At 44.6% G+C, this 16,928-nt stretch overlaps 1 protein-coding gene and 1 pseudogene across 2 annotated transcripts in view; both read left to right on the top strand.

The window, feature by feature from the left end:
- The first annotated feature begins 3,347 nt into the window (after positions 1-3,347).
- Positions 3,348-4,382, top strand: LOC113901239 (annotated as a pseudogene). The gene has a single exon (XR_003513369.1). The product of XR_003513369.1 is annotated as a glyceraldehyde-3-phosphate dehydrogenase pseudogene (transcript).
- A 2,449-nt stretch (positions 4,383-6,831) lies between these two features.
- Positions 6,832-16,928, top strand: part of EVA1A (eva-1 homolog A, regulator of programmed cell death) — a 91,913-nt gene continuing 81,816 nt past the window's right edge. The window contains exons 1-3 of the mRNA XM_027554453.1: positions 6,832-7,063; positions 9,380-9,519; positions 12,065-12,320. Of these exons, the coding sequence (XP_027410254.1) occupies positions 6,832-7,063; positions 9,380-9,519; positions 12,065-12,320 (628 nt within the window). The remainder of the gene's footprint in view (positions 7,064-9,379; positions 9,520-12,064; positions 12,321-16,928) is intronic.

Raw genomic sequence — 16,928 nt, forward strand, 5'->3', positions numbered from 1 at the left:
TTTCCTGTTTCCATTGTCTCATTTCTTATAATTAAAACCTCTCAGTTGCACAGTGACTTCCTGTTCATTAGAAAGAGAGTGTTTTGTATGAATGATTTATTAAAATTCTGTTCATGCTTATTTAGCCTGTTAGCTTCGATGGAAAAAGTAAAGGTCTCAGCCAAAGGATGAGAATCGCTCCATGGAAAATAGAATAAAAGAGAAGCAAAATTTATACTCAGCTATATTTATAGTTTCACTGGTGAATATGTTTTGATTTAAAACCTATCAGTAATCAGAAGTAATATTGTATTGGGCAGCATAAACTGGCTAGAGAAATATTTTGATTTCTACTCTGTTACCTCAAGCAAGATATGGTGGTTGAGCCAAGAGAACTTAGATTTCTACTCTTCTGACTGGGCCCATGGGGAAATAACTCAATGAGAGATAAGCTTCCACTTTGCAATAGAATAAAGACATCCTTAGTGGCTGCTTGTTCCTCATTATTTCATCTATTTTAAGTGCATAACATTTTAAGAAAGATAGAGGAAATAATTAGAACACTGAGAGGCCAGTTGCAGGGATTGGCGCTTAGCTGTGTGGCTTAAGTTCTCTCTGCTTTTCAGTTTTATGAAATTTTTTTGACTAGTGCATCCAGCATCCCCTTATATTTCTCGGTATAGGTAAAACTTCACTTTCTGAAAATGAAGAAAAGACCAGGGACCATTAATTTGGTTATCTGTCTCTGGAAACTAGGGAGGGCATAACTGTCAATATTGACTTATTTGGTGATCAAAGGTGAAAAAGTTGATGAAAGGTCTGGCTGTAAGTGTTTGGTGCTGCATTCTTCAACCTTTGGTGTCTAAGAGGTATTAGCAACAAATACTATTAAGGTTGGTGATAAAGTAATTGCTGTTTCAGACCATGAATTTTAAATCATTATAACTAGGCTCAAATACATCTTTATTATACAAAATAGGAACTATTACAATCACCACATTTTTGCCAATAAGAAATAAATTTGTTTATTCCTGTAGCATAAAAATCCATACCTTGGGATTTGATGAACTCTTGGAAAGCATTTTCTGCATGCTGTTGGTTGTGGAAGTGTTTTCTTTGCAAAAAGGTATCAAGATGTTGAAGAACTGGTAGTTGGTTGGTGAGAGGTCAGGTGAATATACCAGATGAGGCAAAACATTGTAGCCCAATTCATTCAACTTTTGAAGCGCTGGTTGTGTGCCATGCGGCCAGGCGTTGTCATGAGAAGAATCGGGCCCCTCTGTTGACCCATGTTGGCTGCAGGCATTGCAGTTTTCAGTGCACCGCATCAATTTGCCGAGCAAACTTCTCAGATGTTATGGTTTTGCTGGGATTCAGAAATCTGTAGTGGATCAAACGGGCAGCAGACCACCAAACAGTGACCGTGGCCTTTTTTTTGGTGCAAGTTTGGCTTTGGGAAGTGCTTTGGAGCTTCTTCTCAGTCCAACCACTGAGCTGGTTGTCACCAGTTGTCATATAAAATCCCCTTTTCATCGCACGTCATAATCTTATGGAGAAATGATTCGTCCTCATTGCATAGAAAGAATAAGAGAAGATGACACTTCAAAATGATTTTTTAAAATTTTCAGTCAGCTCATAAAGTACCCACTGATTGAGATTTTTCACCTTTCCAATTTGCTTCAAACGCTGAACAACCACAGAAGTGCCAACATTGAGTTCTTTGGGAACTTCTCATAAGAGGATCAGCTTCAATAATCTTCATTGTCAACTTCCGATGGCCAGCCACTATGCTCCTTATCTTCAAGGCTCTTGTCTCCTTTGAAAACTTCTTGAACCACCGCTACAGTGTATGTTTGTTAGCAGTTCCTGGGCCAAATGTATCATTGATATTGCAAGTTGTCTCTGCTTCTTTAAGATCCATTTTGAACTCAAGTAAGAAAATCTCTCAAATTTGCTTTTTTGTCTAACATAATTTCCCTAATCTAAAATAAATGTAAAATAAACAGCAAGTAATAAGTAATAAGCAAGTAATAAGTCACTAGCAAAAAAACATAAAATGAGAAATGCACATTAAAATGATATATAACCACATTTATTTAAGAATGTAACCCAATATCAAACAGCAAATTTCAATAATGCAAAACCACAATTATTTTTGCACCAACCTAAATATCTATCACATGACTAGCATCGTTTCAGTGGGAAGTTATGAGCTGAATTTAAATGTCACCTAGTTAATGACTATCCATGGGCCTTAACAGAAATTTTATTAGTTTTCCAGGGAATGTAAAGGTAAAAGTGAAAAGGTGGATTTTTAAAAAAAGAAGAAAAAAAGGAAGCAAGAAACAAAGAGAAAGAAATTGTCTTGCATCCTGTAATATTTTAAATAATATTTTAAACACTGTTCAATATTAAACAAGATTATTTAAACAATCTTACTTTTGTTAAGATTAATAAATATGAAAAGACTATAGGGTAGAACATTTTAAAAAATTCTCAGCTTCCTGATTTTCCTAATGTGACATCATTAATGGTGACTGCTGTCGTATAAAATCCCCACTGACAGACATTGATGTCTGTCTGCACATCCATTAGCCTCTCATAAGCTCATGAGGATGACAGGGGACGAGATGGTTGGATGGCATCACTGATGCAATGGACATGAATTTGACCAAGCTCTGGGAGATGGTGAAAAACAGGAAAGTCTGGTGTGTAGCAGTCCATGGGGTTGCAAAGAGTTGGACAGGATTGAGTGACTGAACAACAAAAGTCATGAACAACAAAAGTTTTGTCTTTCCTTTACATGTTTCTGTTACTGTCTTGCTCTGACTCTTAGAGATCATTTACTACTTCTGAAATTATAAGTGCTTGATGTATGAATGATTCTTGTAAATAGCAGTGTCATAAGAGAAAGGACAAGAATTCTGATTTCAATCATTTGTACTTTCTTAGGACAGAACAAGATTTCCTACTCTTCAGCATGTGTTGATGACCTCACCTGCTCAAGACTGAGATAAGTCCAGGGATTTTTGTTAGTTTGGTGTTATCTTAATATGCTTCAGTCATGAGAGAGATTTTTATATTTTCCTTTTCTTGATGGCTTCTGGTGATCATCCATTACTAAACAGAGCACCTTACTGTTTGCCTCATCTGTTAGGATCTAGGCTTTGTCTCTGCCTTTCCTAAAGAAGGGCTTCTTAATCCTGACCGTACATTTTAATTACCTGCAGAGGTTAAAAAAATGGGCTCCACCCCTAGAGATTCTGATTCAGTTGGTTTGGAGCCCAGCTTGAAATTTTAAAATATTCTCCAGCTCTCTGCTCCTGCCCATTCGACAGATAGCCACAACTTCCGTGCTGTGTCAGCCTCATCCCTGAGACAAGATGGTGAAGGTCGAAATGAATGGATTCGGCCGCATCGGGCGCCTGGTCACCAGGGCTGCCTTTAATTCTGGCAATGTGGACATCATCACCATCAATGACCCCTTCATTGACCTTCACTACATGGTCTACATGTTCCAGTACGATTCCACCCACGGCAAGTTCCACAGCACAGTCAAGGCGGAAAATGGGAAGCTCGTCATCAATAGAAAGGCCATCACCATCTTCCAGTAGTGAGATCCTGCCAACATCAAGTGGGGTGATGCTGGTGCTGAGTACATGGTGGAGTCCACTGGGGTCTTCACTACCATGGAGAAGGCGGGGGCTCACTTGAAGGGTGGCGCCAAGAGGGTCATCATCTCTGCACCTTCTGCCAATGCCCCCATGTTTGTGATGGGCGTGAACCACGAGAAGTATAATAACATCCTCAAGATTGTCAGCAATGCCTCCTGCACCATCAACTGCTTGGCCCGCTTGGCTAAGGTCATCCATAACCACTTCGGCATCGTGGAGGGACTCATGACCACTGTCCATGCCATCACTGGCACCCAGAAGACTGTGGATGCCCTCCCTGGGAAGCTGTGGCATGATGGCCGAGGGGCTGCCCAGAACATCATCCCTGCTTCTGCTGGCACTGGCAAGGTCATTGGCAAGGTCATCCCTGAGCTCAATGGGAAGCTCACTGGCATGGCCTTCTGTGTCCCCACCCCCAATGTGTCAGTTGTGGATCTGACCTGCCGCCTGGAGAAACCTGCCAAGTATGATGAGATCAAGAAGGTGGTGAAGCAGGCGTCAGAGGGCCCCCCTCAAGGGCATTCTAGGCTACACTGAGGACCAGGTTGTCACCTGCAACTTCAGCAGCGACACTCACTCTTCTACCTTCGATGCTAGGGCTGGCATTGTCCTCAACGACCACTTTGTCAAGCTCATTTCCTGGTACCACAATGAATTTGACTACAGTAACAGGGTGGTGGACCTCATGGTCCACATGGCCTCCAAGGAGTAAGGTCCCCAGACCCCCAGCCCCAGCAGGAGCACGAGAGGAAGAGAGAGCTCCTCAGCTGCTGGGGAGACCTTGCCCCACCTTGATCCTCCATCACACTAAGAATCTCCCCACCTCCACACGGTTTCCATCCCCAAGGCCCTGAGGAAGGGGAGGGGCTTAGGGAGACCTGCCTTGTCCTGTACCATCAATAAAAGTACCCTATACCCCCCAAAATAAATAAATAATAAAATATTCTCCAGGTTAAGAGTTGAGTATAACATGCCTCTGATGTCTAGGAAAATTCTTTGTGAAGGCAGGTAGTGTCCAGGAAATGCCAGATAAATTGAACCACATTGGTAAATAGGCTACAGAGGCCAGATGATTTTGAGTGAGGACGTTTGGACCTATTTCACTGCAAGCATAGTGCAGTATCTTACCTACATCATTTGGGGGTAAAATCATAGGGGCCTGAAGGTCTCACCTTAGTTTCATTGTCCCCCTTTGGGTGCTGTGCCTTAATTTCCTCATCAGTAAAATGGAAATAACCAAAGTTTGAGGTCATATTTTTGTTTGAGGCAAAACCCAGAATCAGTAAAGGCTCGCCACAATGAGCTTTGTGTAAAATCATCAAATTGCAGTCATGCAAACACAGATGAGAGTTTGGGAAGTGGAAGCAGCAAAAATGTGTCTGGAGTCCTTGTTTAAGTTGATTGACAGGGCTCCACAATGATGTGGACTTGGAATCTCCTACTAAATCCTAGCATCATGACATTAGTGGTGCTGAAGAAATGCTACAGCCTCCACTGACTGAGAGTTAAAACTACCATTTCTCTTTTGCGTTAAAAAAAGGGGGGCTCTGAGGACTGTGTTAAGTCACTTCAGTCATATCTGACTCTTTGCAACTCTATGGACTATAGCCTGCCAGGCTCCTCTATTCATGGGATTCTCTAGGCAAGAATACTGGAGTGCGTTGCCATTTCTTTCTCCTGAGGATCTTCCCAAATCAGGTATTGAACCCTCATTTCTTTTTTTTTTTTAATTGGAGGCTAATTACTTTACAATATTGTATTGGTTTTGCCATACATTGACATGAATCCGCCATGGGTGTACATGTGTTCCCCATCCTGAACCCTCCTCCCTCCTCCCTCCCCATTCCATCCCTCTGGGTCATCCCAGGGCACCAGCCCCGGGCACCAGCCCCCGGCACCCTGTATCATGCATTGAACCTGGACTGGTGATTTATTTCACATATGATAATATACATGTTTCAATGCCATTCTCCCATATCATCCCACCCTCTCCCTCTCCCACAGAGTCCAAAAGACTGTTCTATACATCTGTGTCTCTTTTGCTGTCTCGCATACAGGGTTATGGTTACCATCTTTCTAAATTCTATATATATGCGTTATTATACTGTATTGGTGTTTTTCTTTCTGGCTTACTTCACTCTGTATAATAGGTTCCAGTTTCATCCACCTCATTAGAACTGATTCAAATGTATTCTGTTTAATGGCTGAGTAATACTCCGTTGTGTATATGTACCACAGCTTTCTTATCCATTTATCTGCTGATGGACATCTAGGTTGCTTCCATGTCCTGGCTATTATAAACAGTGCTGTGATGAACATTGGGGTACACGTGTCTCTTTCAGTTCTGGTTTCCTTGGTGTGTATGCCCAGCAGTGGGATTTCTGGGTCATATGGCAGTTCTATTTCCAGTTTTTTAAGGAATCTCCACACTGTTCTCCATAGTGGCTGTACTAGTTTGCATTCCCACCAACAGTGTAAGAGGGTTCCCTTTTCTCCACACCCTCTCCAGCATTTATTGCTTGTAGACTTTTGGATTGCAGCCATTCTTACTGGCATGAGATGGTACCTCATTGTGGTTTTGATTTGCATTTCTCTGATGATGAGTGATGTTGAGCATCTTTCCATGTGTTTATTAGCCATCTGGATGTCTTCTTTGGAGAAATGTCTGTTTAGTTCTTTGGCCCATTTTTTGCTTGGGTCGTTTATTTTTCTGGAATTGAGCTGTAGGAGTTGCTTGTATATTTTTGAGATTAATTATTTGTAAGTTGCTTCATTTGCTATTATTTTCTCCCATTCTGAAGGCTGTCTTTTCACCTTGCTGATAGTTTCCTTTGTTGTGTAGAAGCTTTTAAGTTTAATTAGGTCCCATTTGTATATTTCTGCTTTTATTTCCAATATTTTGGGAGGTGGGTCATAGAGGATCCTGCTGTAATGTATGTTGGAGAGTGTTTTGCCTATGTTCTCCTCTAGGAGTTTTATAGTTTCTGGTCTCATGTTTAGATCTTTAATCCATTTTGAGTTTATCTTTGTGTATGGTGTTAGAAAGTGTTCTAGTTTCATTCTTACAAGTGGTTGACTAGTTTTCCCAGCACCACTTGTTAAAGAGATTGTCTTTGAACCATCATTTCTTTCGTCTCCTGCATTGGCAGGCGTGTTCTTTACCACTAGCACCACCGGGATGCCCATGGGACTGGACCTCTTCCATGAGTCAAGATGTCCTGCTGCTAACCAGGACACCAGTGTGCAGGATGGTGGAGCCCTGCTCTTACCAACAGCACCTTGGGAGCCTAGCATACTCTGCATGGAGGCCCAAGCTTTTGACACTCACATCAGCAAGAGTGCTTACAATAAGAGTTTAGTTCACAGCTCTGGGCCTGGACCCATGCATGAAGTAGTTACTTCAGATTCTGGTTTCCCAGGATGAACACTTTTCCTCTTCTACTTCCCCACCCCTGCCTATAATTGGAGCCACAGGCCATGTCTGTGCGTATGGACTCCCTCCTGCTTCTGCTCCTACCTGGCTCATCCTATGGCTCTCAACCCCAGATTGTGTTCCTGTCTAACTCAGCCTTAATGCCAGTCCAGCAGTCCCATAATCAGGGGAGTAGCTTCATAAGATAGCCACTGAGTATCTGCCATGGTCTAGGATAGGGACTTAATAGCCCCTCCTCACATTCAGTCTAAAGTCTTAAATTGTACAGAATGCCAGATGGCACTAGTGGTAAAGAACCTGCCTGCCATTGCAGGAGACATAAGAGACACAGGTTCAATCCCTGGATTGGGAAGATCCGCTGGAGGAGGGCGTGACAACCCACTCCAGTATTCTTGCCTGGAGAATCCCATGGACAGAGGAGCCTGATCAGCTACAGTCCATGGGGTCACAAAGAGTTGGACACATCTGAAGTAACTAACCACGCATGCACAGACATGGAAAATAGAAGATTCCCTCTTTTATGATAGTTGTGCTATTAATGATGTACTGAACCCTCTCATCTTGGGATAAATCTCCCCAATATGTTTGGTTTCTCATCATAGTCTGTAGTTTCTCTCTCCTCATCTCAGGTTATGGAGGATCAAGCCATGCATTGCTTGCTTGCTTGCTAAGTCGCTTCAGTCATGTCTGACTCCTTGCGACCCTATGGACTGTAACCTACCAGGCTCCTCTGTCCATGGGATTCTCCAGGCAAGAATACTGGAGTGGGTTGCCATGCCCTCCTCTAGGAGATCTTCCTGACCCAGGGATTGAACCTGTACCTGTTATGTCTCCTGCATTGTAGGTGGATTCTTAACTGCTGAGCCACAGAGGAAGCCCCAAGCCATGCATAGTGTCTTGGTAGACAGGCAATCAAGGACAACTTATTTTACTTATGGGAAAAAGGGGGACAGAGAGTTTTGATGAAGTATAACTGTGACAAGTGAATGGGATCTGAAATAAGAACTCTTCTTTCTATCAAAATGGTGGTGTGGGGGTAAAAGGGTGGTGATCAATGTGAACAATGATGGTGGTCAAGTGTACCACTTGAGAAACTTGGATTGCAGGGACAAACAAATCTTCATTTAATGACATCTCAGCTTTCTCACTTATAAAACATGAAAACAAGAGTACTTAACATGTCAGGATGCTGTAAGGGTTAGGAAAAATATATGTGAAAAGAACTGTGGCAGGGTTTGGCTTTGGTAAGTAAGCAAGACAGTAAGTTCAAACAGGTGCAAGCTTTGAAGAGTCCCTTTCCAAGGCTTAACCATACAGTCCAGAGATCTCTTGAGATAGCTTCTGGGAGCATCAGTTCCTATCTGGCCCTGGAGCAGTCACTCCAAACCCCTTCCCTCAGGTTGGTCTCTATGGAAGCATGCTCTTTGGAGAGTGACCCCTAAGACCCCCAAGAGGGCTCTCTGGCCATATATGCCCAGTTGCACAACCAGAGGCAGGGGCTGCCCTGGATGCTGCCCTAGGGGCTGCCCTCATCCCTTTATATCTATGATTCCTGAAACTAATTGTGCTGTAGAAGTTCAACAGTATCTTCTTCCTTATAACAAAATGAGGTTATCCTAAGCAGAGCATTTAGCTCAATGCCTGGTGTGTACTAAGCATTCAACAAAGGTTTTATTTTTGTTGTTTTTTAGTTGCTAAGTTGTGTCTGACTCTTTGCGACCCCATGGACTGTAGTTCACAAGGCTCCTCTTTCCATGGGACTTCCCAGGCAAGAATATTGGAGTGGGTTGCCTCTTCTTTCTCCAGGGGATCTTCCCCACCCAGGGACTGAATCCGCATCTCCTGCATTGGCCAGTGGATTCTTTACTGCTGAGCCACCAGGAAATAGTTTTAAATCCTAAGCTAGGTTTATGGGTCAAAGGGCTTCCAGATTCCAGAGTCCTTCCTCTAGATTAGGAAGCAAGTGAATATGCTCTGGGTTAGGGCCAATTCATGGAAAGTCTATGCCACCATTATGAATGATATTTATTTATTCATGTATTTATTTATACATTTAGTACACATTTACTGAGCATCACTTATGTGTGTTGCCCTTGTTCAGCACATAATTTTCTGATCTCTGGTGCTTATGAATGGCAGTTGCACACAGAGTGTTTTATCAGGAAAACCCACCTCTGAACATCACTTTCCCATTTGCCTGCTGATAAAGCTAGCAAGTTAGAAAGAGCTCTGATCATGGCACCTTTCAAGCCAAGGTATGAAATCTAGAGTTAGTCATCTGTGTGTTTTACAGATAAGAAACTGAAGCCTGAGAGGCCTGAGGCCCCAAGTTTGGAACAGTACTTCAGAGGCCATCTGAGGCTAGAATCTGATTCCCTGATTAGTTTAGGAAACAAGGGCCCTTTCCAGCAGACCGGTTGCCTCTGTACAAGGGTGAGATAATTGGTCTTTACATTGTCATTTACACATAGGTGTTCTTTTCTTTCTGAAGAGGTGCCCTTCAAGGTTAAATGAAGTAGCATTTGAATGTCTAGAACAGTGCTTTTTAACTCTGACTGTATTAGATCATCTGAAAAGCATTTTTAAAACACTGATTTTGGAGCTCTAACACAGACCAACTAAATAAACATTTGTAGGAGCAGGGGTCTGGGGGCCTCATATTGGTTTTTAAAGCTCTCCAGGTGCTTCTAATTAAAAAGCTCCACAGTCTAATATCCAGTCACTCTTATACACAGTCAGTGGTCTAGAGATCAGTGCTTCTGAAATTCTAATGCACATTTGAATTATCTGGGATCTTGTTAAAACTCAGATTCTGATTCAGTAGGTCAAATGGGGCTACAAAGTTCCCATTTGCAACAAACTCTCAGTTCATGTTAATAATGCCAGTCCCCAGATCACACTTGAAATCATATCCCCAGAAGGTGCTCTGGATTCTGGTCATCCACTGGTCACCAGTTTGTCCAGCCAGAGGCCTGGAAATTGCCTCTTTACTTCACGCACTCATCTGTACCCTATCAGCTCTTGGTCACTAGTTCTTGTCAATGCCAGCCCACTGTTCTCTGTAGCTTGTCAACTTAAAGGCACAATGTGAGAGTTGCAAGTTTTATCTTCAGTAAAAGGAGGACTGCAGCCAGGAGACAGCACCTCACATAGCTCTGAGAAACTGCTCCAAAGAGGCAGAGGGGGAAAGGTCAGTATATATGATTTTTTTGTGAACAGGGAATATGTCAATGAAACACATTATTTTTCCAGAAGGTTTCTATTAGTCTTGTGAAGCCTTCTCTAGTCCTGAGGAACAGTGTCACCATGAAGGATTTTAGTGTTCTAGATAGGAGGAGATGCAAGAACTGGGCTCATAAAAATCAGCTCCTGAGAATATCTAACTATCTGAAAACCTTTCCTGTCAGTTTTCCTGGGGCACAGATTGCCTCATTTCTGCTCCTCACCCTGAACTCCTTCAGGGGATGTTGAAAGTCAGCAGCAACAAATGACTTAATCCTTGTAGAGGCAAATGGCAAGCACTCATGTATGTGTGTTTGTGTGTGTGTGCTTAGTCAGTCATGTCTAACTCTTTGTGACCCCCAAAGACTGTAGTCCACCAGGCTCCTCTGTCCATGGGATTATCCAGGCAAAAATACTGGAGTAGGTTGCCATTTTCTTCTCCAGGGGATCTTCCCAACCCAGGAATTGAACCTGCATCTCCTGAGTCTTCTGCATTGGTAGGTGGATTCTTTAGCACTAGTGCCACCTGGGAAGCTCAAGCACCCGTGGCAAGTGCCAATCTGTAGTTGACAAGTTCTTAATTCTTTCTTGGTAGACTGGTCACCATTCTCTTTCACATTCATCTACCGTCACTCCCCATCCTGGCTGTGTTCTCTGATAGACCACCTTCTGATGGGAGTTTTCCATTCCTTCTTAGCTCTGTGTATGCCTTTTTTACTCTGTAGAAAGCTCTTCCAGTACTTGACCTATCTTGTAAGAGACCACAGAAACCCTGGGACTCTATCTGCACTAGACACATATTACAATTGTCCAAGAACAACATGCCCTACTGGTTCTTTTCTAAGTTCCTAGAGCCCAGCTTAGCACTTATCAGGCTCTTAAATAAAACAGTCCTTGAATTTAAGAAAGAAAATCCCAAATTTGAATGAGCAAAACCAAACAAAGATATCAAATACTCTCCTCATCAAAATGAATTCTTTCGAGATTATGCATTAGGGTTTAAACGTCATCATTGCGGGGGAGGGGGGGGAAGTAGCGTAATTAGGGGCTCAGGTATGTCCCTGGTGGTTCAGTGATTCAGATTCTGGGCTTCCACGGCCGGGGGCACAGGTTGGATATCAAAGGGAACTGAGATCAGAAAAAGGAACCCTCCCTCCCACCCGCAAAAAAAAAAAAAAAAAAAAGCTCAAAGCAAGCGAGAGGACAGGAAGGAGAGGATGGGATGCTGCAAGCAGCTTGGAGGTCAGCTTTTAAATCTGGGCTGGTCCCAGCAACGGCGCCCCTCATAGCTCAGTTGGTAAAGAATCTGCCTGCAATGCAGGAGACTCCGGTTGGATTCCTATGTCAGGAAGATCCCCTGGGGAAGGGATAGGTTACCCACTCCAGGATTCTGGCCTGGAGAGTTCCATGGACTGTACAGTTCATGGGGTCGCAAAGAGTCGGACACGACTGAGTGACCTTCACATTCTTTTTCTTTCCTCCCAGCAGGGGAAAAGGGAAGAACTCTGGGGCAGGGTGGGGACAGCCCACGGAGAACCTTTCAGGGCCCTGGGGACTGTTAGAAGTGCGCGCAGTAGGCAAGAGTTTCGAAGCTTGAACTAACTTGCTGCGGGGGGAGGCGCCGCGAGCCGCAGCCATTTAGGTTTCAGGTCTTTCCAGCGCCCTTACGGGTAGCTGGTTTGGGGAAGGGGAGGGGAAGGGAGGGCAGGTCCAGAGCAAAGTGGGTGGAGTGGAGGGGGCAGACTGAAGGAAATGAGACAACCTTTTCCTCCCACAGAATCGTGGTCCTCCTGCGTCTGCTGGGGTTACCACCGCCGCCCGTGATCGCCCAGGCCGGGACCCCGTGCCCACAGGTCTCCACTGGGGTTTCTTTCCGAATCGCCAGTGCCAGCCCAAACCTTGGCCACAGCTTTGTTGCGTCCTCCTCTTAGTGATCGGCTCCTGGTCCCCGGCTCCGCCCCCAGCACCCGGAGCCAGGACCCCGGAAGTGCGCGTTGGCTGCTCGGGCGAAGGTAAGCTTTGCGGTTGAGCGCGCTCAGGGTGTAGGGGCGCCTGGCATCCCCAGAGGGCCGTGGCGTGCCCTGAACACCCCTGCTTCGGAAACACGTAGAGCACTTCTGACCTGAGAGGGCTGCTTTGTTCCTGACCCCCTGCCCAGGTGTTGTAGCCTGGGTACCCCCAAGGAACTTTGCTTACGGGAGCTTGTTTTCTCTCTCTTCTCACTTTGCTGGTGCTTCCTACCCCGCATCCCTGCTTCTTTTTCTGGATCCAAGAACTCTCCGCTCCTTGCCTATGCAGCCTGGCTTCGGAGAGCGAGTTCTTGCCTAATCTCTGCGCCTCTCTCCTCCGCCTCCGGGACCAGGGGCTTAGTTCCCAGGCGGCGACAGTGACTGGCTTTGACCTCGGACCTGCCAGATGCAGCCCTGTCCGAAATTTCCTTGGCTCTAGTTGATATGGTTTTGTTGTTCAGTGGCTCAGTCTTGTCCGACTCTTTGCGACCCCGGGGACTGCAGCACGCCAGGCTTCCCTGTCCCTGACCTTCACCATCTCCCAGAGCTCAAACTCATGTCCACTAAGTCAGTGATGCCATCCGACCATCTCGTTCTCTGTTGTCCCCTTCTCCTCCTGCCTTCAATGTTTCCCAGCATCAGGGTCTTTTCCAATGAGTTGGTTCTTCCCATTAGGTGGCCAAAGTATTGGAGCTTCAGCCTCAGTTCTTCCAATGAATATTCTGGGTTGATTTCCTTTAGGATTGACTGGTTTGATCTCCTTGCAGTGCAAAAGAGCCTTCTCCAACATCACAGTTCAAAAACATAATTTCTTCCATGCTCAGCCTTCTTTATGGTCCAACTCTCACATTCATACATGACTACTGGAAAAACCATAGCTTTATTTTATGAATGTTTTAAGCCAGCCTTTTCACTCTCCTCTGTCACCCTCATCAAGAGGCTCTTTAGTTCCTCTTCGCTTTCTGCCATAAGGGAGGTGTCATCTGCATATCTGACATTTACCAAACTCCTTTCCAGGAACTCAGTCTGCTGCATGCTTTTGGTGGCCCCTGAAATCAAGGTGGATGGGGGGGGGGGTGAAAAGGTAGTTGGTGGTCCCAAAATCCTTAGAGGGGATGCTCTGCTCACGGAGAGAAGTGTAGTCAGCTTCTTGCAGTTCTGACTGGGTTTCCCAAGGATTAGGGTGTGGGGGTGGGGATGAGCACTGAATATGGGATTCACTGAATATGTGAGGGTGGAGGTAAGGAGGCTGATTTGGAAGGAGAGGGGAGGAAACCATTTTGTGTTAGCTTGCCATTTTGCTCTTATTAACTATCTGAGTTCTCACATCAAGCCTCTGAGTAGGGACTCCTATCCCTATTTTACAAAAGGGCAAAGTGAGATGCACAGAGGGTGAGTAATGCTGCCAAGGCTATGCAGATGGGAAGGGATCCAGTCAGGATTTGGGAATCAGCAGGTTTGTACCAAGCATCCCCACATCCTGCCCTAGAAAGAGTTCCTCTATCCAGTTTGAGCAGAATACCAACACCTATCCCTGGGTCATACTACATGGGACCAGGCTTTTTACTTTTTGAGCAAATACATCTTGATTCTATTCAAATCCAAATGATTTATTTAGTACCTACTATCCTCACAATTCAGTGGAAAGCACTGAAGTTTCAACTTGAAACCTCACTCTTGTATCTTCTGCCTGTCATCCAGTCTGTCATCAAATATGTAATTCTTCCCCAGAAGAATGACTTGAGTCTCTCTCCCCAAAAGACTGTTCGGCTTGTTGCCTAACCTAAACCCTAGAGTGGGACCACTAGCATTTAAATCCTGCATGGGGCCTTTCTGCAGTTTTCTGTGTCTGAAAAGTAGGGATGGGAGGATTTAAAACAGAGACTGTCAACCAGGGTTTCGGTTTTGTCTCCCAAATGGTATCTGGCAATGTCTGGACACATTTTTGGCTCTTAACATGGAAGTGTTAGTGTCCTTCCATCCCCAGATGACAGAAGAGACGAGAATCTGCACGTGTTTTACGAGCACCGAGGTAGATCCTGTGCATATTAAAATTTGAGATTCACTGTCTCACAGAATAAAATCTAACCTCAGACATTGGCCTACATGCCTGTTCACATTGGCCTCAATTTACCTTCCCAAATTCATCTCATGACACTTCCTGTATGCACTTTCTATTCCACCCAACTTCCTATTCTTTTGGTATTCTAGGTCTTGACTTTTTGGAACATCCATCTTTCTCCATGGCTGGCAAATTCCTCATTATTCTTTGGGACCAGATCTCAAGTCCTGTGGTGGGTGAAGCAAAATTCAGCCCCTACAGGTGGTTTGGTTTTATCCCTCCCTGCTACCCCATCCCCGGCCATCATCTCCCATTTTTTCTTTTAATGTATCTCTCTTGTAGAGTTTACTGTGCTTTATAGGGATCTCTTGTTCATCCCCTGACTGGTCTACCTGGAACCTAGCACAGTTCTGTCCTCATGCTGGTGGTTAAACTTGCAAGTTTTTGAATCAGGCTGCCTGCATTCAAATTCTAGTTCTGCCACTTTGTGACCTTCAGACATTGACTCAGTCTCTCAAAACCTTATTAACAAGAAGAAATAGCCTGCCTTCTCTGCAGATGAGTGTTATTAACTAGTGGGATAATAATTGTTCATATTAGCACTGAGTGCCAGGACAGGGTTCAATTTTAGCATTTTATATTTTTACTAATTTAATTTTTATGAGGACCCTATTAAGTTAGTACTGCTGCTGCTACTGCTGCTAAGTCGCTTCAGTTGTGTCCGACTCTGTGCGACCCCATAGACGGCAACCCACCAGGCTCCCCCGTCCCTGGGATTCTCCAGGCAAGAATACTGGAGTGGGTTGCCATTTCCTTCTCCAATGCATGAAAGTGAAAAGTGAAAGTGAAGTCACTCAGTCGTGTCCAACTAGTATTATCCTATTTTCCAGGCAAAGAAATGGTGTCCCGGAAAGCCAAGCAGTTTGCCCAAAGTCGCACAGCTAATGTAGGCCAGGATTCACCAGACATCTGGACTGTAAAACACATTCTGGTAAAGGGCTTAAACCACATATAGTACATGCTATATAAACATGAGCTGGATTTGTTGTGTACGTTGATAACAGCCAAAGTCTATTGGGTTTTTCAACTGCTCCACCTTGTGATCTAAGACTGTGCCTTTCTTCTTACAATTCCTGTTCCTTTCCTCTCCATCTTGCCCCTAACCCAGTCTCAGAGGGACAAGACATTGGGGTCAGTCTCCTGTCACAGTTCTAGGTCAGCACCAATGAACTTGATGCTAAATGGAGCCTTTTGTGAGCCAGGGCAGGGTCAGAACAGCATTCACTCTTTGAGTATGGGCCCATGGAATCAGCACACTTGCTGGAGGTGAGAGGTGCCGAGGACGAGTTAGGAGCTACCTGACTCCAGCTTCTAAGCATTTTGTGTTTTGCATTGTGTATAGCACATCAGTATTGTGTTAAATCAGTGAATGTGGGATGAATGGATGAATGGCGCTAGGTGGATCTCCTGCCTATACTTGGTGATTCAGAGTATGCTTTTTCTCCAAGTGTTATATAGTAAAGATAAAACTTGTTAAGATAATTGAATGACTTGCACAGAGTTTTTGAGAACCACATTTGGAACCTGTCACTGACCACTTATATGAGTTATGTGTGACCCTGGATACTAGGTTACAGCTGATCACTTTGTTAACTTGAGATCCTTTTCCCTGAATGTAGCCCTGCCTTGAAAGCTGAAAGCTGTACCCCTCCCTTGCTGGTCCACTGGCCACTTGCTGTATAGGCCAGACTGTCTTACACAAATACCTGCACATTTGTGCACTCTGGCTTCTTTCACAGGTGACGCAGACAGTTGTGGTCTCCCTGAGTTTGCTTGTTTTGGCAGGTTGTCCCTCAGACTTTAGTGGAGTGAGGTTGCCTGGTATGTGCAAGGCTTTGAGGTTTTGTTAGGAGGTCACAGAAATACTCTAGTAAGGCTGCTTTTGAGGATGGAGCAGGGTGAGAACTTCCCTGTCCATCGATGTGTTACAGACCACTCAGATTCCTTGTAGCACTTCAGACCGGACTCTTACTGCCTTTGGTGGTAATGCCTCTGGCATTATCCCCTTTCCTGGGTCACCAGATGACTGATCTGAAAAACATTTCCCTCAAGGGCTAATGACTGGAGTAAAAGGCTCAAGATTTTGGGAGCATCACTTGTATTTTCACTGAGGCATTTATCTAGAAGATTAACTAGCCCAGGAGGGGAATGTCAGGCCCAGCACTATGTTTCCAGGCCTCTGATGTCAAGCTTGGCTGCCGTCTTAGGTAGTACCTCTTAACCTCTTCTACCTCTCAAGTAGGAGCTTGCTGGGTTTGTGGGGACTGGTAATCATGAGCGTGACAGGTAGAAAGCTGTATGTACCTGGTACATAGCTAAAGAAGGGCCTGACAGATGCACAGGTATGTGGTGACTGGAGGACAAGAGATGGGTCTGGGAGATGGCTCTGACTTTCCAGCAGTCCAGGAATCTGTTTCTGTATGTTGGGAGATAGTGGAGTGGGCTCAGGTAAGCTGAGCTCTTTGAATGGTGGCTCTCCCTTCTGTTTA

Source organism: Bos indicus x Bos taurus, chromosome 11 (assembly GCF_003369695.1).
Source record: "Bos indicus x Bos taurus breed Angus x Brahman F1 hybrid chromosome 11, Bos_hybrid_MaternalHap_v2.0, whole genome shotgun sequence".
Lineage (NCBI taxonomy): Eukaryota > Metazoa > Chordata > Mammalia > Artiodactyla > Bovidae > Bos > Bos indicus x Bos taurus.